At 37.4% G+C, this 23,739-nt stretch overlaps 1 protein-coding gene across 2 annotated transcripts in view; it reads left to right on the top strand.

Annotated features, from left to right (window-relative positions):
- LRP6 (LDL receptor related protein 6) overlaps positions 1 to 11,440 on the top strand; it is a 171,342-nt gene extending 159,902 nt beyond the window's left edge. For both annotated transcript variants that reach the window (XM_006733076.3, XM_081821238.1), the window contains 4 exons: positions 885 to 1,115; positions 2,348 to 2,484; positions 3,146 to 3,243; positions 6,029 to 11,440. In XM_006733076.3, coding sequence (XP_006733139.2) covers positions 885 to 1,115; positions 2,348 to 2,484; positions 3,146 to 3,243; positions 6,029 to 6,323 — 761 coding nt within the window. In that variant the 3' untranslated portion in view covers positions 6,324 to 11,440. The remainder of the gene's footprint in view (positions 1 to 884; positions 1,116 to 2,347; positions 2,485 to 3,145; positions 3,244 to 6,028) is intronic.
- The last annotated feature ends 12,299 nt before the right edge of the window (positions 11,441 to 23,739 follow it).

The following is a 23,739-nucleotide window of genomic DNA, read 5'->3' as shown; positions in this document are numbered from 1 at the left end:
AAAAAATTTCACACACACACACACACACACACACACACACACACACACATATAAAAGATCTGCAGTGTGAGATATAGTCTGACTATTCAGAATGGAAGGATTTTCCTTCCAAATAGAAGAGTAACGCTCTAAACTTGACAAGCCCTTTTACTATTTACCTTCACCTGTAATATTGATGCCTCCTGCTTTTAGAGCCTCATAGCTCACAGATCTGGTAAAGGTGAGTGCCATGCACAGGGTCTTCCTCTAGTGCTCTAAGGCTCTGGCCTTTGTAAGTACTCAAATATCAGAGACCTTACGTTTCTTGCCCTCAGGCAATAGATTCACTCTGAAGGCACCAGCATATTGGGCCTGAGAGCTAGTGCTCTCTTTAGCTTCTGATCTCCCTTCACCAGGCCTATATGTCACTTTTCAAACCTAAAATCAAGCTCAGAGCTGCTTTTGGCTTCTTCATTATGCCAGGTAAAACATTTGATGACTTTCCTAGGTCCATCCCTTTTGGCCCTAAAATTTTCTCTGAAATTCAAAATAACCATGTTATTTTATGATATACAAAATGAAGTAGGATAAATTTTATCTGTGTATTTAGAACTTAATGATGTTTAAATCTATGATTCACTTACATCTTTGTTTTTATGAATTTATAGATACACTTTTCAATGTATTTCATTTCTGTCTTCACTTAAAGATAGTTCATTTTGATTTCTAATGATATTTACCTATATACCCAATGGGGTATGGTGTATAAGTATTCATAGAAATAAAAAAATGGTTGTGAGTTGTCTTCACTAGCTCACATTCTACTCAGAAGCCCTCTTTTTAATAACTATTTTGAGTCTACAGTTGTTTCTCCTTTATATAACTCTACTGCATTCTCATTTTAGATCCAACTGAGGAACCAGCTCCACAGGCCACCAACACGGTTGGTTCAGTTATTGGAGTAATTGTCACCATTTTTGTGTCCGGAACCATATACTTTATCTGCCAGAGGATGTTGTGTCCACGTATGAAGGGAGATGGGGAAACCATGACTAATGACTATGTAGTTCATGGACCAGCTTCTGTGCCCCTTGGTTATGTGCCACATCCGAGTTCTTTGTCAGGATCTCTTCCAGGTGAGTTAAGACTGATCCATTGAGAATCAAGTCTGGGATCCTGGCAGGATTGCCAACTTTCCATTATGGAAATAGGATATTGCCTAGAGTCTATTCCAAACTAGACTACTTTGGGTTTAAAAACTTCTAAGAACAAATGTTCTCTTTTACTTTTAGCACTGTCTCTTTTTATGAAAGGTTATAAAGCAAATACATAATACCCGTATTTATACATACCGACTGCATTTATTGCACGTACTACATGTACTGCATTTCTGGATGTGCTCTCCTGAAAGTAAATAGCTAGACATTTGTTGAGGAGTCATAAACCACAGGTCCTTTAGGTGCACTACCAGGGGACCTCAGTACTATGGAGCCCAGCAGTTAAAGGTGGGAAAAAAATAGATTAAGATTCCTTTTCAGCAAAGATTGGAAATAGCTGGGTGATAACAGGGAGGGATATATTATCTTAGGCTATGCCTAAACAATAACTAAGTAGCCAGAAATTCCACGTGTTTGGGTAGACCATATTGCCCTAGGGAAGTACGGCTTTCTTTTCAGTGCCTTCTGGTGCCCATAGTGAAAAGAAGCCTTTTTTTAAATGAATACGGAGAGGGAGGCAAAAGCTCTCAGAAAATAAGAACTTACTCTGGGTGTAAATCTAAGAAAACAGATACGATTTTGAAACTATTAATGATAATGATTCCTTGTTGCTATACCTATTTTCAGTTAGTGGAATATGGGAAGTCACTTGGAAAATAATAGAATTTCTTCTTCCACATTGGTGGTTGTGATTCCAACAACATTTGCATCTAGAAGATGAAGAAGTAATCCGTACTTTGTATTAATGCCCTTAAAAGTGGATTTAGTTTCCCCTTGAGTAAATCTGTTCTTTAATCTATCCTGCTTTACAACCTCCACTCTCCATAGTCCTTTTCTTCTGCAAATCCTCTAAGGTTGAAAACTTCTTATTTTGAAGAGTTCTGCTTCTATCCTTGGAGAGAAGGGATAGGAACTATTTACTTAGCCTTGTTCTAAGCCAGCTCTCAGCAGTGTTCATGGCTAGAGAACATTCATTTCCCTTCTCCATTAAGTACTTTCGATTATTATTAGGAGAAGAGGGCATAAATTGTTTTAAAATTAAACCATTTGACTATTGTTATTTGTAATCCTAGTATTGAATAAAAACATTTTATGCGTGGAAATAATTTTTATAGATCTTATTCATCTTCAGTATTTATCCTTCATTTTAGGAATGTCTCGAGGTAAATCAATGATCAGCTCCCTAAGTATCATGGGGGGAAGCAGTGGACCCCCTTATGACCGAGCTCATGTCACAGGAGCATCATCAAGTAGTTCTTCAAGCACCAAAGGCACTTACTTCCCTGCAGTAAGCAGTCTGTTTTCCTTTGTTTGACTTTGAATGCTAAGATAAATAGGATCCTAGATTTTTAACCTATTTAAATGGGGGTACTCAATGATGGTAATGTAAAGAATTTTTTAGTATACAATTTAGGCAAATAGGGCTCACAGGTGGGATTTACCACCACCACACAAGCACTCTTAAATCTAAATCTTTAAGTTTACTGTGTAGTAACCAGCATATTTGAAAGCACTAGGCAGTAATTTCATAGTTTGGGTAAAAGTAGAACTACTGAATAGTATCTCTTGAGAGGCTTAGGATCTACATTCTGTGACCTCCCCAAAAAAGGAAGCACACCTGGTATTTCTCCTCAGTCAGTAATGTTTCTCTAAACATTTATAATTAAAAAAAATCAGAACCCAGCTGTGCTGAACTTAAACCAGTGACGTACAGATTTCCTTCTTATCACATTGCACTGTTTAGCCGTGATGAAATTGTGTTTTAGGGATTGGAGAGCCCCACTCCTAAAGTACTATTTGAGGTCAGTTCTTTGGGAAAGAAAGATTGTGCTAACCTTGTAATGGAAAGGAATACAAACAGATGAAGCAAGAGCATGTAGGAAAGTCTAATGGTCTTTGTGTGGCATAGACTACTGTTATTTTAATAATTTAATTATTTTTCCCATTAGATTTTGAACCCTCCGCCATCCCCAGCCACAGAGCGATCACATTACACTATGGAATTTGGTTATTCTTCGAATAGTCCTTCCACTCATAGGTCCTACAGGTAATACATATCTTCCTCTAGTATAATCAAAGTATTTATTAGAAGAAAGAAGTACTCTGGTTGTAGGTGTGATGTAGCCCTGCATAAGTAGATGATGGTCACTGAGAGAGAATAGGCATCTTGTCTTGGTAATGCTAATGTTGCCCCTACCACACATCCTTTTCTTTCGGGCATTATACATTTTTTTTAAAGAGAGTCACAAATGCTAGCTTTTAGAGTAATATAGTAGAGCCCCTAATACTGTTAACAGTATTCTAAGGAAAAGTTACCCACCAAAATAACTGATCTCAAAATAGGTTATTGCTCAAGTTAGGTTTGATTGATCGTCTAATTGGCGTAAGATAGTCTATTGACGTAAGACTGTCCAATAACCCATTCTTAGACTGTCAGTCAAACCTAACTTCAGAGAGTTGTGAGAGCTGTAAATAGCAGGGGGACTACGAGCATAGAATTCGAGAGAAGTCGAGAGAAGCTGAAGTTCAGCCCTTGCTTCACACACTTTATTACAATCTGGAATGAAAAAATTCTCATAAAATTGCTTGGAATAAATCATGACTCACTAAAATAAATGAAATATATTTGTAAGACAGAAAGGGGGAAATCATGCCTTTCTGCTGATTTGTGTCTGTAGAGCATATTGAGCAGGTGAAGTACTAGTATATTATATTCTTAGTCTTTTCATCCTCTTTCAGTATATGTGCTGCCGAAGTGAGCATTCTTTTCATCTTCTTTCAAAGGCCAGCAGAAAGTCAACAGCTTGATAGTCTCTAAATGCTGAGTGTTGTGTTTATTGGCATCCCTCAAGTGCCTGTTATCTTCTAGTTAAGGTGTTTCCTAGACTTCTAGTCAAATTATCCTGATATAACCTTACAGATATATAAAAACCAAGTGGAAACTGTTTATAGTATCTTATTCAGAACTCGCATTTCAATTTATAGATAAGACTATTTGAGATAGGCTTGATTCTGAACTGATGTTTTTATGTTTTATTGTAAATGTTGCTTTCCTTGCCACTAGTTTGATTGTTCAGTTACAGAAACCCATAAACTGAAAAAACAAAATGACTTAAAATTTTATTTTTAAAAAATCAATTTCTTTGGGGCACCTGGCTGGCTCAATTGATAGAGCATCCAGCTCTTGATCTCAGGATCTCAAGGTTCAAGCACTGCGTTGGGCGTGGAGCCTACTTAAAAAAAAAATAAATGAAAAATTAATTTATTTAAATTGAATAAAACATTGATTAAAATGAACATAATTGCATCAAAAACATTTCTTATTTGACCATTTCCCAGGTCTCAAATTAAGCCCACTTTCTTTCTTCTGAGTCACACTTCTTATCATTTGTTGAGATTTTTGTCCAGACGAGAACATACAAGAATTTTGTTAATTTTATTTCCTTTCTTCTTAGCTGTTTTTTTTTTCCCCCCCATGAAAATGGAAGTGTTGGGCCTTTTAAATGTTGAGCCAAGAAATTTCACCAAGACTCAATGCCTGATTGGACAGAAAGATAAAACCTAAAAAGTACTATGACATCATGTCAGTATTGGTAGTAAAAACGCTTGAGAACCTGCTCAGCAGGTCATGTACCTTTTGTTCTTTTGGCAGCCATTTCTTTTGAGGCAAACCCTGGGTGATATCAAATGGTTTATATCTTGGGATAGTATCTTGTGGCAGTCTGTAGCACTGGGCATCTTATGGATTATTCCTTCAGGTTTACACATGCTCCTGTGCCTCATTTGTAGTCACTTTGGTGACCAAGCATATGAAGAAACCTTGATTGGGATAGATATGAAATAAGATCAGCTCTATGATATTTGGAATATAAGTGGTATATGAGGTCACAGATAGAAGTAGAAACGATAGGAAAGCTAGCACTTTTAGCTCTTCTTTTCACTAGTGTGTTCATGTCTTCTCAGTTCCTTTTTTATTAGTTAACCATGCTGCAAACTTGATTGTAGCTGTAGATTATTTGAAAAGGTGGAACAACAAGTATAAGAAATAAATTAGGTCTCTAAGTACATATTAGAAAATACACTGGTCCTACATGGATATTTAGAATTGATCATTTTGTTGTTAGGACAGTATGCTTGTCTGTACACAAGGGATCAGAACTCTTTCCCCCAAACCATAGCACTTTGTCTTTGCTGATAGTAACAGTAATGGGATAGATATGCCCCTTAGGCTGTCTACCAGAATTCAGCATGGCTTGCACAATATTTGTTTTAAAGAGAGAATGAAGTCTTCAGACATCATTAAATTATTCATTAGGTAAATTATAGAGCAGTTAAAGAATGTTAAAGGAATACTAACATGGTTGAGTAGGATCAAATATGTGAAGACCCACCCATTCTTCTCACAGACTATGGAACAGCAGAAATTGGTGAGGTCCGTCCACTATATAGACTAAATGCAAAATGTGTAACAGATTTTCCAGAGATGATCATTAAGTACTACTTTGAATAGTTCTTTGTTATTCAGTGATACGGTTTAACTTGAAGAAGGTATAAGAGCACATCCAGAGGCTAGGTTGAGTTTACCTCTGCATTCCCATCCTATCCATTTTTAAATGCCTCTAGTCACATTTTATTTGCAAATATGAAATACATGCTATCTTCCTCCTTTAATTGGCCGTTGCAAATTGCCTCCTGGTCTGTACAAATTTAAATTTGTAGTAGCGTATTCTACTCAAAGTGAAGTTTACATCTAATACTTCTGTATTCTGATAGGGAAAACAGCTTTTCTGTAAAACTAAGTGTCTGCTTCTCTCGATTTTCCCCCTTACCAGCTACAGGCCATACAGTTACCGGCACTTTGCACCCCCTACCACGCCCTGCAGCACAGATGTTTGTGACAGTGACTATGCTCCCAGCCGGAGAATGACCTCAGTGGCAACAGCCAAGGGCTACACTAGTGACTTGAACTATGACTCAGAGCCTGTGCCCCCACCTCCCACACCCCGAAGCCAATACCTGTCAGCAGAAGAGAACTATGAAAGCTGCCCACCTTCTCCATACACAGAGAGGAGCTACTCTCATCACCTCTACCCACCGCCGCCCTCTCCCTGTACAGACTCCTCCTGAGGAGGGGCCCTCCTCCTCTGACTGCCTCCAATGCAAAAATGTAAATACAAATTTGGTTGAGATCTGGAGGGGGGGAGGGAGCTATTAGAGAAAGATGAGGCAGACCATGTACAGTTAAAAATTATAAATGGGGTAGGGAATACTGGAGATATTTGTACAGAAGAAAAGGATATTTATATATTTTCTTAAAACAGCAGATTTGCTGCTTGTGCCATAAAAATTTGTATAAAAAATAAATTTGTACTAAAAGTTTTATTTTTGCAAACTAAATACACAAAGCATGCCTTAAACCCAGTGAAGTGACTGAGTACAAAGGAAACAGGAATAATAAAGGCATCACTGACCAGGAATGTCTGGGCTTTATTGATACCAAAAAAAAAAGAGAGAGAGAGAAGAAGAAGAAGAAAAATTTAAGTCCATCTCAGAGTAGCAAACCATAGATACTTGGAAGTAGCCAAATAGCCTTCATGTTAACTAACATTTGAGGGCCAACAAGTTTAAGAAATCACAAAAGGAAAAAAAAAGGAATTAAAACTAACTTTGGACAAAGGGCTTTGTTTTCTCTAGGAATCCAATTATTTTAGTGAGGAAAATAGGTATTTATAAAAATCCCTTCTGGGTGTTGCTGTTGTAGGAGATCAGCTGTCCAGTAAGATGGTGTGGGGCTCTTTGTGTGCGCAAGTCTTCTGTCCCTACCTTAGAACCCACAGCCTCTGTCAAAAGAATTAATTTTTTCTCTAGGTGTTTTTACCTTGGCTTCCTCCCCGGCAGCAGCTTTGTAGGCCATTTTGCCAAGATATCACGACTTATTCACAGCTTTTTATCTGAGGATTGATTAAATGGAATTTTCTAAATTAAGGTTTCATTTTAATATTTCTACTAGCTCCATTCCTCTGTAGGCTTAGCTCTTGAATTTGACTGCTGTTTTTGCATAATGATCAAAGGGTAGACATATTATTGCTCCTCTTCCAAGATTGTTTTAATGCTCATTAAAATCTCTTTTTACAACACATATAGGCAATGTTTAAGAGTTACAAATTTAACCATTATGTTTTTGTTGTAAATTAATCATATATCCTTGCAGTACTTTCAGCATATAATATCACAATATGAAATCGTTTATATATATATATTTTTTTTTCCTAGTAAAACATTTAAATATGTTCCGGTTAGAGACAATCTATTTAAAGAGAGAATTTTTTTGTTATCATTAGGTTTTCCCTTTATTAACTGTTTGTGACATTTTCATGTTCTTTAGGCCAATTTTTCTCAGAATGATGTCTACATACATACCTCTTTTAATGTGTGACATGAGTTTAATATCTTCCTGTTACCCAATGTGAATGTTAGATTGTTTTCAAATTATCCACAAATTATTCTTATACTCACCTCATATATTTGTGTGTGTTCTCTCTTATCCCGTTACGGATTAAGATGATTAAACAAATTTACCAATATGGGTTAAATGAGAAGGCCAACTAGTTACTTCTCAGCTGTCAGAACTTGGGTGGAGGGGAATAATGGAAGGCTCTTCCATGATCTGCCTGACCTGCGTGGTTGTCGGGCTGCTGCATCCTCAGCTCTTAGGACTGACATGTGGGATGATTCTAGCACTGCTCTGCCACCTTGCCACAAGTCAGTTTCCTGCTTTTTACATGTTTCCAGCACTTCTCTGCTAAAACGGAGTGTGTTTTTAAACTAATGTATTTTTACTTTATTAGATGTCGGTCAGTTACTGAATGATTTTTTTTTTTTTAATTCTGTCTTGCTGAGGCCTCCTCTCTGGATTTCAGGGCCCAAGAGAAAACAATGGAAGAAAAGATTCAGAATTTTGGCAGGGATGAAGGAACTTTTTAAGTAATTAAAAATACCTAAGGAAATTTTTTAAAGAGAAAAAGACGTGGTTTCAGAATAATGCTTAGATTGTTAGGGACACCTTATACGAATCAGGTGCACTTGATTTTGCATATAAATAAATGGTGATCCATCAGTGTCTTGCATTTCAGTCAAACAAGCATTAACTCTTCCTGTCGGTGGACAAAGTGCCCACAGTCTAACAGAATGGATACTGGAGTTGCATTCTGTGACACGGGGGCCTTTGATGCTTAAATGAAGATGGAAAGGTTAGCAATAACTGGGTATCAATTAGAATTTGAGAATTCTATATGTTTACATTTTTTAATGTGCATCTTTATCCGGTGGGCTTCCCATGTGGAAACTTGCACTATAACGAATTAAGAAGAATATTGCCTTGTTATATCTCAGTCCAAGTGCTTGTACTGCGATGGCAATGGCCTCTTCTTGCAAAATACTGATTTGTGTGCCAATTTGTTTGAAATTATTTGAAGGCAGATCCGCTTAATCTCAGAATCCTCTTTCTGGGGTAGTTGAGATGGATTCTTAATATTTTGGGGAGGGTACCTTTAAATGAGAGAATTATCAAAATTCAGGAAAGATTGGACCTCAGGTTACATGGACAGTTAAGCTTAAGTAAACTCTCTTGATTATTAAACACAAGAGGTTTAATTGGAGAAACTGAGGATAAAAAATAAACAGTACAAATCAGGGGAAAAAGTGGAAAAGGGTTTGGAATTTGGTGTATTGCTATATTCACTATCCATGAGGAAAAAAGGAATAAAATGTTACTAGATTCCTTAAATACTAAAGTATTTAATTTTGAACATGTCTTAAAGTATGCCTATTTACTGATGTGATTGAAATTATCTGAGAAATGAGCTCTAGCATAGCATATTTTTCGTGCACTATATAGTAGACTAGTCTTCATTGAGGTGGTCTTTTTAACTCTGAACTTTTATAATTTAGGACTTGTCTCCTTCAGAGCCCTGGTCTTCTGAACAGTGGCCCAAGGGATTTTGCTGCTTAAGTCACAAGGAAAAAAATGGAGTTAAGGAATAGAAGGGATTCTCAGTATTAATTTTTCTTTCATGGAATTTTCTTATGCCTCTGACACTTGACTGCTCTTCTGTAGTAGCATTCATGAGATGTCATCTGTTTAGCAGAAAATTAGAGTTCCTTTAGTTATTTTAATTTTAATATAAAATACTTTGTGATATACCACCAAGGGGTATATGGGATCCTCGAGCACAGCTACTCTAAAGGGACGATACATACTTAGAAATGAAGACTTTACAGTACATTTTCATCTAACAGGCCAATAATTTGGGGGCGGGGCTTTTGAGCAGTAAAATTTTAGCATGAATTGAGGATTGTATTTGTTCATCATTTTAAAATCCTCCAAGGTCAGTAATTTGTATAAGGCCAACTCCAACTTCGATAAAATATAAAAATAGCCACCATCTCCGTTAGGTAGCAGTTAGTTCTGGGGTAAAATCTTTTTGTTTTGCCATCAAGGCCTATTAATGAAGAATACTTCAAGGTGAGTTAGTAGCTGTGGCTTCCCTAGCCTGTTAATGAATCTGTGTATGTTTATGTAACGGGACACCAGCAATCCTAATAGACTACTTCTGCTTCTCTGTGATGGTTGTGCTGGTGGCGTCCTGTGCCTAGATTCGATTCCTAGAAACGTAGTGTTTAAAATTGTTTTTTCTCCTGCAGGGGCAACTTGCCACTTCATTGATTTGCATGCCGTAAGAGCTGCGTATTGGTTACCATTACACATCTAACAAAATTGAGAAACAAAAGTCTTGGGCTTTTCATACCCCCAAGCTTTTAATAGGCTTAAGTCTGTATAATGACATACATAGTATGTTTGGAGTGTGGCTACGAGTATGTGAGTATCAGTTGGCCAACAAATGTTTGGGCATGCACAAATGAGGCTATATACACCAAGTGTAGACAGGGACTGAGTCAGGATCAAGTGTTGTTGAAAACATGTTCTCAGAATTCTTAAACTCTAATTTTATTTGGTATTCCTTTCTTTATCCGAAGCCTAAAATGAGCCAAGGGAAATAACTTTCTTTAGAAGGTACTGCTAGCATATGTGTGGTTTCTGACTTCTGGGATCGTATCATTTTATAATAGTCCCAAAATTTGGCTTATGAAATTTTCAGTTTTAGGGGATAACATTTTACATTTATAGTGTAAAAATTTTAAACTATGCGCTTGTGAATCCATATACTCAGGATATTTCCATTGCCTTGATTCTGCATCTCATTAAACTAAGCCTGCACCTGAGTAGAAGGGGGGTAGTCAGTAAGAATCTTAGATCTAAGATCTAAGTCCAGGTAAATTTTGCTCGGTTTTTCTTTTTCATAAAGCATCCTTAAGCTATTGTTAAGTTTATTGCTGGAAAAAATCCTCATGACTTTACAGATACAACGATAGACTATGTGATTTCTTGTACTCAAGAATATAGACCTAACAAAAACTAACTTGTAGATTTTCACTGCTACCTAGGGTTTACCCAAAAGTTTACACCAAAGATTTAGAGACAATGTGCTTTTGCTTATGCTTAACTGTCCATTTTTTTTAAACAAATATAAGCAGGGCAGGGATATATATGTATATATAGATCTGTCTATCTATATCTGTAGATAGATAGATATACCTAAATATGAATATTAAAAGGAAAAGAAAGTGAATAAATCTAATTTTACGTAAAATTAAGTATCTGGGGTTAGGAAAATTTGAAAAGAGTTAAGAGGATACCAAGAAGCTTAAGCTGGACTAGCCTTATTTGCAAGTGAAGGATCTGGTGCTGCTTTCAGATGTTTATCCTTTGTGTTTTTAAATTTTTTCTTAAGCTTTAATCTTTGTTATTGTCTTAAAAGTCAGCTGGTGTTTCTTGTCCATGGACTTTGGTACGATGGTGCTTTGCAAGGATGTATTTATATTTTAATGGCCAACATTTGGTCAGCCCTTGTCCACTATTCACTTCCCCCTTTTTGTAAAATAAGTGCTTTAATTGTAAACTGTATAAAAATACCTTGTATAAATCCCCTTTTGATTATTACAATAAGCTGAGTTGTAACAAATGAAATGTTGATTTTTATAATAAAACAGTGGAAAATAAAAGCGTCATTTCTTTTTAGCAAGAAATTAAAACAGCTGATTGTGCTTTGCTGTGACTTGTGTTTCAGAGGCAACAAAACCCACCTTTATTGTTTGCATTTCAAATAAAATACAACCTTGGAAGAGAGGTTTGAGAAGGCCTGTTGCATAGTTGAATGTTTGGCCATACCTGTATTGGGAACAGAGAATAAGGAAAACATTTTGTGCTTCCTGCTCTGGTTTTCAGTCAACTCCTGGAAGGAGCCCTGCTGTGGACGCTGAAAGCCCCCTTCTCCAGATTAGATTTAAAAGTGAACATTGCTCCTCCTGATGCAGAGCCCAATATGCTATGATACTGAAGGGTAGCAGAATTTACCACCTCAAAATATGCCACTTAGGCATCTTGACTGTTTTGAGTCAGGCACTTTAAAACAGCAAATACAAATAGAGGCTTTCTTTGAACTCCCCTTATCTGTCTAAAGACAGCTCCTCTAAAATGAACACAACTTGTCATAAATCATAAATCCCCCTCCCTGAGAGTTTCATCAACCAGGGAAAATTGATTCTTATCACAGAAGAGGAGACTAGAAAAAACAGCCAGATGAACTTTGCCACAACTATCATCCCTCCCACCTGCTCTACTAAGGGCCCATTCATCTTTCCTAAAAATCACTCTTCCCTAAGAGGCCTACATCATCCCGCCCCTTTTCCTATTAATATGCTATTTAAGCCTGAATTCTAAGCTATTTGGGGGAGTTTCTTGGTATCTCCCATGTATACATAGAGTGTACATGTTAATAAATTCTGTTTTTTCTCTTGTTAATCTGTTTTTTATTACAAGGGTCTCAGCTAAGAACTTAGAAGGGTAGACTATTATTTTCCTCCCTTACAATACTCTTTCCAGAGAGGGTTGAAAGAACCAAGGAGAACTCAAAATCACTAGATCCCTACGTGAGTGAAAGTTTGTTGGTTTGACAGGAAGAGAGGAAAGTTCTATTATTTGGCATTAGTTAAGCTCAAATATCAGGGGGTTGGATGGAACTAATGTTAGTGTAAAGGTCTTTTCTTCGCAGATGCTCTTGAGTAAGTGAGCTTACCTTGACTTCTTTGCTGACCCATCCCATTCTTTCTTCTGGAAAACAAAGATCACAAGTTGTGCTGTTACCAATCTAGTCAAAGAAAGGAGAGGCAGAACCTTGCTTTTGGTTTGCCCGATTTGAAGGCAGGCTCAAGAATGGGAAGGACAGTGCAAGCTGTTGGGTCCTTCTCTCTGCAGGTGAGTTTTCTGCTAAGTATACAGTCTTTTTTATTTTAATCCTTTGCTTCATGTACAGTTTGCATTATTTCTGTAAATTGAAAATAAAGGGTGAATGACTCTTGATGGGGTTCAGGACATGATACCCCAAAATATGGCACCTTAGCATAGTGCATATTTTAAGCTGAAGGAATTTGAGAAATGGCATGTGCAGGAAGAACCCTCTGACCTTTCCCTGAAGCAGGTCACAACCCCTAACGTGAGAAGTGCCCTCCCTGTACTCAGAGGAAAGGAGCATCCTTACCTCAGAAGACAAAAGGACACAGAAGAGGAATCTGAACAAGCCGGCCTTGCTGAGTTTGCCTCAGTGTGTTACACATAACCCATACTCTGCTGTATCGTATCTTTCCATGACTTTCCAGTTTTCATCAAACCCAGCATAAAACAGGTTTAAAGAGTGCCAGGGTGGCTCAGTTGGTTAAGCGTCTGCCTTCAGCTCAGGTCATGATCCTGGGGTCCCGGGATGGAGCCCCGCATTGGGCTCCCTGCTCAGAAGAGATCCTGCTTCTCCCTCTGCCTCTGCCTGATGCTGACCCTGCTTGTGTTCTCTCTGTCAAATAAAATTAAAAACAAAACAAAACAAAACATATTTAACCATTTCTTTGGGTCTTCATTTCCTTATGAGGGCTCCTGTGTTATTATATAAAACCTAATACATTTGTATGTGTTTCTCTTGTTGATCTCTTATGTTAAAGGGATCCAACTCAAGAACTTAAAAAATATTTTTCCTTTTCTACACTGTGTTCACATTGCTGTTGGCATGTAGTCTCCACACCACCACCACCACCCTGCCCTCCTCCCCCACCCTGCAAATTATCTACCCAAGATTTGCATTTGTAAATTAATCATTAATCACCTAATAAAGCCAATCTTTCTCCCAATTAAGAGGCCAAAAATAAGGGATAATTTTGCTAAGATTTTGTGCAGCATTTACTTGTGCATCAGGTACTATGCTAAGTGTCCCCCCACCCTTTTTTTCCCCTCAATAATCAGCTGATTAATACCCAAGCTTGACAGGAAATGCCCAGTTTGAGTATGAAAATCTCCAGTGCAAAATTTTGATCAGAGGCAGTTGGCAGTGGGTGGAGGAAAAAGGACACTAAATTGAGATTGAGATTCTAATCTCTGTTCCATTTTAATTAACTGCCAAGGCATGTCTGAACTCATTTAATCTCTCAGTATTTGTTTATATTAGGCTCTAATAGGGTTTTCTGAACCTTGACTCTTTAATTGGCCACTTCCACTACCTGTTCCAGAGAGCTGCTTGTACCTAAGGCATTCTAGGCAATGAATAGTATTACAAGGTAGAGTCTGCTGGAGGCCAAACACCTGTGAAGTATCCTATTCTGTGCAGGTGTCTATTGGAGGAATCCTTCCCTCTTGGTCCCTTCTCTAGTCTTGTTCTGCATTCCAGAGTAATTTATACCTCTCAGAAGAGACTTAGTGTGAGGCCCATCATACACTAGCTATATGGCAGACAGAAGATTATTTTAAGAGCTTTTTGACTTCCGATCATCCTACCAAAAGCTCCCCCACTACCACATTACCCAATTTCATGGCCTTGAAGACTTCCGTGTTTTGTCCTGTAATTAGAGTCCTTTTTTCTTGGGGGTTCCTTGGGAAGGAAAGGATTAGGGGGCCTCAAGTTTTATGCAATCCTGTGATTCTTAGGTGCAGATGTATATCATGGCAAGGTTTTTAAGTAAGAACTCAATTTAGATCTGGAGCTATTTATATTTTCTATCATGTCAATTTTTGTCTTTTTATGTCTTTGAGGAGTTTGTCCATTTCCTCTAAGTTTCAGTTTATTGGCATAAAGTGTGTCTCTTATCCTTTCAATGTCTGTTTTCATTTCTGATATTGGTAATTTGTGTCTTGGTCAAACTGAAGGTATATCTATTATTGATCTTTTTTTTGGAAAAATCAGCTCTTGTTCTTATTCTTCTCTATTGTATGTTCGTTTTCTGTTTCATTGTTTTCTGCTCATTATTTCCTTCATTTTACTTATTTGGATTAAATTTGCTAGTTGCTTAAGATGAAAGCTTAAGTCACTGATTTTAGACCTTTCTTTTATGATAAAAGCATTTAAAGCTATCTGTTTCCCTCTAAGCATGCTTTAGCTGCATCCCACAAATTTTGATGTTTTCATTATCATTCAGTTAAAACATTTTCTAATTTCACTTGTGATTTCTTCTTTGAACCGTGGATTACATAAAAGTGTGTATAATTTCTAAATATTTGGGGATTCTCCAGATATCATTTTGTTATTTTCAGATTTAGTTCCATAATGGTCATAAGTACTCTGTATGAGTTTAACTCTAGAATTTATTGAGACTTGTTTTACGGGCCAGACTATGGTCTATCATAGTGAATGTTTTAAGGGCACTTGAGTAGTGTTAAAAAGAAAATCACAGACCCAGAATGGAGTCATTTATGCTAGGCCACATCAACAAACCAGGGTGTAATGCTTAACTTAATTGCAGTTTCAACTTCCCCCAGAAATGTAGTCTTAACCTGTCAGGAATTTTCTGGTCAGCACCAATAAGGTAATCCGTCACATGGGCCCTCCCCAATTCCCAAAGGAAGATGAAGCAATCCACCTAATAAGATCCTTTTGTTCCCCAAAGGAAGGTGACATCACCCAAAATAATCCTTTTTCCTGTTTATGACTTCCTTGTCCTCCCTTTAAAAACCTTTCCTTTTCTGTAGCCCTTTGGAGCTATCCTCTACTTGCTAGATGGGATGCTGCCAATTCATGAATTGTTCAGTAAAGCCAATTAGATCTTTAAAATTTACTTGGTTCAATTTTTGTTATTTAACAATAGTATTCTGCAGTTGTCGGATATGGCGTTCAATAAAGTTCAATGAGATCAGTTTGGTTTATACTGTTGTTCAAGTCGTCTAGATCTTTGCTGATTTTCTGTTCTGTTCTATCAAATCCTGGGAAAAGAGTGTTGAAATCAACCGTAATTGTGGACTTGTCTATTTCCCCCTTTTAGTTTGTCAATTTTTGCTTCATTTTGAGCTCTGCATGATTTAGGATTGTTGTCTTCTTAATAATTCACCCTTTTATTATTATGTAATGTCCCTCTTTGCCGCCATATTCCTTGACTTGAAGTCCACTTTGACTGATAATAGAGGCGGAGGGAGAGGGAGAGGGAGAAGCAGGCTTCCCACTGAGCAGGGAGCCCCATGTGGGGCTCGATCCCAGGATCCTGGAATCATGACCTCAGCTGAAGGCAGACGCTTAATGACTGAGCCACCCAGGTACCCCGGGGTCTTCCTTTTATCAATATTATTTCTGCCTTTTAATTGCACTATTTAGCCATTTCTATTTAATGCAATTATTGTTACAATTGGATTTTTGTCTGCCATCTTGGTATTTTCTTTTTGTCCCATCTGTTCCTTCTTTTTTCTCTTCTCTGGCCTTCTTTTGAATTGCGTATCTTTTAGGATTCCAGTTTATTTCTACTATTAACTTACTAGCTATGCTCAGATGTAGTCATTGCTGTATGATTTACAGTATGCATCTTTAATTTGCTGTAGTCTACTTGAAATAATACACCACTTTGCATATAATATGAAAACCTTACAACAGTCTGTTTTATTTCTCCTTTCCAGTCTTTTGTGTTTTATTGTCATACCTGTCCTGCATGTTCTATCAAGATACATTGTTTTTGCTTTAATCAATTATCTTTTATTTTATTTTTTTATTTTTTTAAAGATTTTATTTATTTGACAGAGAGAGACACAGCAAGAGAGGGAACACAAGCAGGGGGAGTGGGAGAGGGAGATCCCAGGACCCTGGGATCATGACCTGAGCCTAAGGCAGACACTTAACGACTGAGCCACCCAGGCACCCCTATTTTATTTTATTTTAAATAATTTATTTATTTGACAGAGAGAGACACAGCAAGAGAGGGAACTCAAGCAGGGGGAGTGAGAGAGGGAGAAGCAGGCTTCCCGATGAGCAGGGAGCCTGATGCGGGGCTCGATCCCAGGATCCTGGGATCATGACCTGAGCTGAAGGCGGACGCTTAACGACTGAGCCACCCAGGCGCCCCATCAATTATCTTTTTTAAAAATTTACTTATTTTCTTTTTTAAAATTATCTTTAAAAAAAATTTAAACATGAGAAAAATATTTTTACTTACCCATATAGTTATTATTTTTTGGTGCTCTTCATTCCTTTTTTATAGATCTGGGTTTCTGGTATAATTTTCCTTCAGGCTGAAGAAATTTGCTTTGACATATCTTACAGTGTTGGTCTGATCATGACAAATTGTGCTTCTGATTGTCCAAAATGTTTTCATTTTGCCTTCACTTAAAAAAAAATTTTATGACAGCTTTATTGAGGTATAATCAACATACAATAAACTGCATGTATTTGAAGTATACAGTAATTAATTTTGTGTTGTATACACCCACAAAATAATAAGACAAGGTAATGGACAGTTCTATCAGCCCAAAATGCTCATGCCTCTTTGTAATTCCTTCTTTCCATCCCTCCATTCCCAGGTAATCCATAACCTGTTTTCTGTCACAATAAGTTAATTGCATTTTCTAGAATTTTATATAAATAAATTTATAGTGTGTGCTTTGTTTAGCTTTCACTTAGAGATTCACATTCATGTTACAGCATATACCAATAGTTCATTCCTTATTTTTTAAAATGGAATAGTATCCCATTGTATGGATATACCACATTTGTTTACCCATTCAACTATTGATGTTGTTTCCCATTTAGGGCTTTCACAAATATAGTTATTACATTTGGTACAAGTTTTAGACCAAATTCATTTCTTTTGAATAAATTCCTAAGAGTGAAATGGTTGGGTCATATGGTAGATGTTTAACTTTTAAAGAAACTGCTAAAATGTTTTCCATTTTGGAAATGTAAAATTTTACATTCTACTTTTCTTGAGTGAGCTTTGGTAGTTTGTCTTCTAAAAAATGTGTCCATTTTGGGGGCCTGGGGGGTGGGCCTGGGACCAAGTCCCACTTCGGGCCCCCTGCTCAGTGGGGAGTCTGCTTCTCCTTCTCCCTCCGCCTCTGCCCCTCCCCATTGCTCATGCTCTCTCTCAAATAAATAAAATCTTAAAAAAAAAAAAAGAAAGAAATTTGTCCATTTCATCTAAGTTGTTGAATTTTGGCATATAATATTCTCTTATTATCCTTTTAATATCTGTAGAACCTATAGTAATGTTCCCTCTCTCATTCCTTGGTAATTTGTGCCTTTTCTCCTGGTCAATTAGGCTAGAGATTGTACTGATCTGCTCAACAAACCATCTTTTGGTTTCATTGTTTTTCTCTATTTCTTTGATTCCCTTTATTTCCTTTGTTATGCCTACTCTGTATTTGCTTTTTCTAGTTTAAAGTACAAGCTGAAGTCATCAATTAATGACCATTCCTTTTAATGTAGGTGTTCAGTGCTATAAATTTCCCCTCAAGTATTAAGTACCCCCCTAAGTATTTAAGTTCCCTTCATAAATTCTAGTATGCTATGCTTTCATTTTCTTTAAGTTCAAATTTCCTCTTTAACCCATGGGTGATTTATTTTTTTTTTTTTTGATGTAGTGTTCCATGATTCATTATTTGCAACATGCAGTGCTCCATGCAGAACGTGCCCTCTTTAATACCCATCACTAGGCTAACCCATCCTCCCACCCCCCTCCCCTCTAGAACCCTCAGTTTGTTTTTCAGAGTCCATCGTCTCTCATGGTTCATCTCCCCATGGGTGATTTAGACATGGGTTATTTAATTTTCAAACATTTTAGGGATTATCTAGATATCTATTACCAATTTATAATTTAATTCCACTGTGATCAACAAACATACTTTGTATTATGTGAATCCTTTTAAATTTACTGACATTTGTTTTATGGCCCAGAATATAGTTTGTAAATGTTCTGCGTGCATCTGAAAAAGATGTGTTTTCTATTGTTGGTTTTAATGCTCTATGATGTCAATTAGGTCTAGTGGGTTAGCAGCATTGAAGGCTACAGTATTCTTATTGATTTTCTGTCTACCTATTCTATCAATTATTGAGAGGCATTGAAATCTCCATGATTGTGAATTTGTCTATGTTCTTGCAATTCTATCAGTTTTTGGTTTGTGTACTTTGAAGCTGTTATTAGATTGTGACACTTATTTACAATAAGTAATATACATTTGTTTTTTGTCCCTGCTCCTCCCAGCACAGAAGTAATAAAACCCCTGGAATTTCCTAAGTTTTGAGAGCAATGAAGGTGTTTATTGTTTTGGTTTTTTTTTAAAGATTTTATTTATTTATTTGACAAAGAGAGACAGCGAGAGAGGGAACACAAGCAGGGGGAGTGGGAGAGGGAGAAGCAGGCTTCCCGCTGAGCATGGAGCCCGATGTGGGCCTCGATCCCAGGATCCTGGGATCATGACCTGAGCCAAAGGCAGACGCTTAACGACTGAGCCACCCAGGAGCCCCGAAGGTGTTTATTGTTATGTTAACGAGGCAACTTTTGGAAAGTCCCTAGGTAACCTATGGATGGGTTGTCAAGGGAACCAACCCTGTGAATTGAGGGGTTGGGACTGAAAGTTCCCACTGACTCGGGGGAGGGGAGAGGGCTGGAGGTTGAATCAGTTGCCAATAGTTGGGTGATTTAATTAATCATGCCAATGTAATGAAGCCTGCATAAAAACCCAAAAGGATGAGGTTGGGAGGGCTTCCAGGTTGGTGAATACATGTAGGTACTGGGAGAGTGGCATGCTCAGAGAGGGCATAGAAGCTTTATGCTCCTTTCCCCGTACCTTGCCCTATGCATCTCTTCCGTCTGGCTGTTTCTGAGTTCTATCCTTTTATAATAGAGCAGTAATCTAGTCAGTGAAATGCTTCCCAGAGTTCTGTGAGCTGTTCTAGCAAATTAATTGAACCCAAGGAGGAGGTCATAGGAACTTCTGATTTATAGCCTATTGGTCAAAAACCTAGATTGTGTCTAAAGACTGTGTTTTGGGAAGCCAATCTCGTGGGACTAGGCCCTTAACCTGTGGGCTCTGACATTATCTCTGGGTAGATAGCTGAATTGAGCTGAACTGTAGGATAACCAGCTGGTGTCAGATAATTCCTGGTGGTGTGGAAAAAAACACACTGGAAGGTGCATAAACATTAGAACTGTTATGTCCTCTTGATGAATTGACCTTTATTATTATTAAATGACAATTAATAATACTAATATTCTTTTCTCTGAAATCTGCTTGACTGATGTAAATATAGCCACTCCATCTTTCTTTTTTTTTAAAGATTTATTTATTCATTTGAGAGAGCGAGAATGAGAGAGAGTACATGAGAGAGGGGAGGGTCAGAGGGAGAAGCAGGCTCCCCACCGAGCAGGGAGCCCGATGTGGGACTCGATCCTGGGACTCCAGGATCATGACCTGAGCCAAAGGCAGTCGCTTAACCAACTGAGCCACCCAGGCGCCCCCATCTTTCTTTTGATTAGTGTTATCATAGTACTTTTCCCATCCTTTTACTTTTAATATAATCATGTCTTTATATTTAAAGTGTTTTTTTGTAGACTACAGATAGCTAGGCCTGGCTTTTTAAGTCTAATCAAGTAATCTCTGCCTTTTAATTGGGATATTTAGACCATTTTCATTTATCATGACTATTGATAAGGCTTGATTTAATATACCAAACTTATTTGTTTCCTTTTTGTCTTGTCTGTTCTTTGTTCCCCTTTTCCTCCTTTTCTGCTTTATTTTTGGATTAAGTATTTTTTTTTATTCCATTTTATCACCTTTGTTGGGCTTATTAGCTATAAACCTTATGTGACTATGTAGGTGTATGTATATATTTCAGTGGTTTTTTAGATTTACAGCATACATTTTTAACTTACCAGTCTACTTTCAAATGAAATTATACACTTCATGTGTAGTATGGACACTTACAATTATACTTCCATCTCTCTCTTCCCAGCCTCTGTACTATTATTGTCATATATTTTATTCTGTGTATGTTATAAACGCTACAACATATTGTTATTATTTTTCCTTTAAATGATCCATTATCTTTTATCTTTTAATAGAGCAATTTTTATGTATTTATTTTTTTAAAGATTTTATTTATTTATTTGACAGAGAGAGAGAGCACAAGTAGGCAGAGTGGTAGGCAGAGGGAGAGGGAGAAGCAGGCTTCCCACTGAGCAGAGAGCCCAAAGCAGGGCTTGATCCCAGGACCCTGATAGCATGACCTGAGCCGAAGGCAGACGCTTAACCAACTGAGCCACCCTGGTGCCCCAATCCATTATCATTTTTTTTTAAGATTTTATTTATTTATTTGAGAGAGCACGCATGAGAGTGAGTGAGCTGGGGGGAGAGTTAGAGGGAGAAGCAGACTCCCCGCTGAGCAGGGAGCATGATGTGGGACTTGATCCCATGACCCTGGGATCATGACCTGAGCCAAAGGCAGACAGACGCTTAACCTACTGAGCCACCCAGGCGCTCCCCATTATCTTTTAAATAAGAGATTTAAATAAGAAAGAGTCTTATATTCACTCACATATTTATCATTTCCAGTGCTCTTTGTTTTCTGTATATAAGATTTCTATTTGGTATAATTTTTCTTCTGCCTAAAGGACTTCCTTTAATATTTTTTGTAGTTTAAATCTACTTGTGTGGAGTTTTTAGCTTTTGTACCTCTCACAAAGTATTTCACTTTCTTTTTTGTTGGGTATAGAATTCTGTGTTGAGTTTTTTTTCTCTGCTATTTTGAAGATGTTACTTTACTTTCTTCTGTCTTATATCGTTTCCCAAAAAATTTGCTGTGTTTATTTTAGTTTCTCTATATGTAATATACCTCTTCATAGAAAGAGAGAGCGAGTGAGGGGTGGGCAGGGGCAGAAGGAGAAGCAGACTCCCTGCTGAGCACAGAGCCCGATGTGGGGCTTGATCCCAGGACCCCAAGATCCTGAACTGAGACGAAGGCTCAAAAAACTGTCTTTAAGTTTACTTATCTATCCTTTTATAATGTCTCGTTGCTGTTAATTCAATCCAATGTATTTTTCATCTCAGAGTTATAGATTTCTTCTGATTTGAGTCATATGTATAATTTCTATGTGTTCTTCACATGTTCAGCCTTTCCTCCAGCTTATTGAATATATGGAATATGGTTACAGTAGTTTTAATGTCCTTGTTTAATAATTATATCAGCTGTATCATTTCTGGGGTGGTTTTTCTTGATTTTTTCATTGTAGGTCTCATTTTCCTGCTTCTTTACATATCTTGTAATTTTTTATTGGGTGTCAGACATTGTGATTGTTATCTTGTTGGGTGTTGGATATTTTTGTGATCCTATAAAGATTCTTGTTCTGGAACACAGCTAAGTTACTTGATCGCAGCTTAATCCTTTTGGTTCTTGCTCTTCATCTTTGTTGGACAGAACCAGCATGTTTAATCTAGAGCTTATTTTTTTCCCACTACTGAAGCAAAATTCTTCTGGGTATTCTACCTACTGCCATGCAAATTTTGGTTTTTCCATTCTGGCTAATGGAAATAGGGACTACTCCCAGCTCTGTGTGAACTTGAACCTTGGAGAGTGTTCCCCTCAATAACTTCTTCACATGCACATGCTGATCAGTATTCATCTGAAAACTTGAGGGGATCTGTCTGTAAATTTCTGGAGCTTTGTGTGCCATTCTCTTCTGTCCATTATTTATCCTGCAGACTTGATCTCCCTGGCCTTCCTGGACTCCAAGGCTCTATCTCCTCCAGTCTGGGAGACTGCTGAGCCCTAGGTGGGTTCCCTTCCCTCCAGCACAGCCTAAAAACTCTATCTGCAGTACTCTAGGGTAATCACAGGGCTCACTTTATTTCTCATCTCTCAGGGACAAGTCCTTCATTATCTGATGCACAACGTCTTGAAAAATGAAAACTATTCTTTCATACATTTTGTCTTTTTTTTTTTCAGTGTTTTAAGCAGGAGATTAAACTCGGTTACTATTACTTCATCTTGGCTGGAAGCTGCAGATAATATTGGAACATTTAGAGAGTTTTTTAAAATGACACATATTTTGGGCCATAGTCCAATCTTGTTGATTTACAGGTTATAGCAGCGAGGCTAGGTTATACATTAAAATGTGCCAGGCATTAGATAGACAAAGTTAAATTAGACATAATACTTGTTTATAAAAGAGTTTATAATCCAGTGCAAAAGACTGGGTCTTATGGCATAATGTATTAAGTATAATGTCTATAAGCAATATGTTATGGAACATCCTTTTGACAACGTCCAAATATAGCCCTATGGCAGCCAAGGGAGGGTTAGCAAATGTTTCCTGGAGGAGATGAAGGAGTAAATTTGGAAAGATGGGACCGGAATTAATTGAATTAGTGGACATAAGGGGAGAGAGGACCAGGAGGCAAGGACACGCCAAGTGGAGAAAATATTGTTATGAAGGCTTAGAGGTACAAGGTTGCATGATACATTTGGGAAATTGCAAATAGTGTGGAATGATTGGATCAACATGGGAGAAGAGGCGGTCTCCAGTGTCTCCATCTGTAAAAGGAAACTCCTTTATCCCTAACACTTATGATTTTTCTCTGTGTGTGTGTGGTGGTGGTGGTTGGGGGGGGCAGGAAGTAAAAGAGAATAAATCATTTTAATTAAGATGGGTAGAGTAGTGAAGCATGCGATATTAGATAGGCCCAATTTTCCCATGAAGCTAAAAGTAAGTCTGATTAATTCATCCATTTATTTGTTCATCAAAGGTTTACTAAACACCTGTTTTATATCAGGCTACATTCTGGGTGCAACAGATCCAGAAAGTTTTAGGATTATAATTTGACAGTATTTTTAAAATTATTTTAATAATTATTGTTTTAAATAATTGCTAAACAACTGTGAAACATATTTCACTTACTATAAAACCTCATTCTGAGCAGTAGCAATTTCAGAAAAACAATCAGTGATTGCTTGGAGAGGAAATTTTCACCTTAGCTGAGGGCAGCACATAATACTGAACATAACTGAACACTCAGCACTAAATACCAAGCACTGTTGTAAGCGCTTTTTATAAATTAACTCATTTGATCCTCACAGAGATCTTAGTACTATTACTTTTTACTTATTTTAACCACAAGATATTCTTTTGACAGTGGTTT

This window comes from Leptonychotes weddellii, chromosome 5 (assembly GCF_054177405.1).
Source record: "Leptonychotes weddellii isolate Sample4059 chromosome 5, ASM5417740v2, whole genome shotgun sequence".
NCBI lineage: Eukaryota > Metazoa > Chordata > Mammalia > Carnivora > Phocidae > Leptonychotes > Leptonychotes weddellii.
The sequence above is the reverse complement of the archived record's forward strand: the minus strand, read 5'-3'. Positions and strand labels throughout refer to the sequence as shown.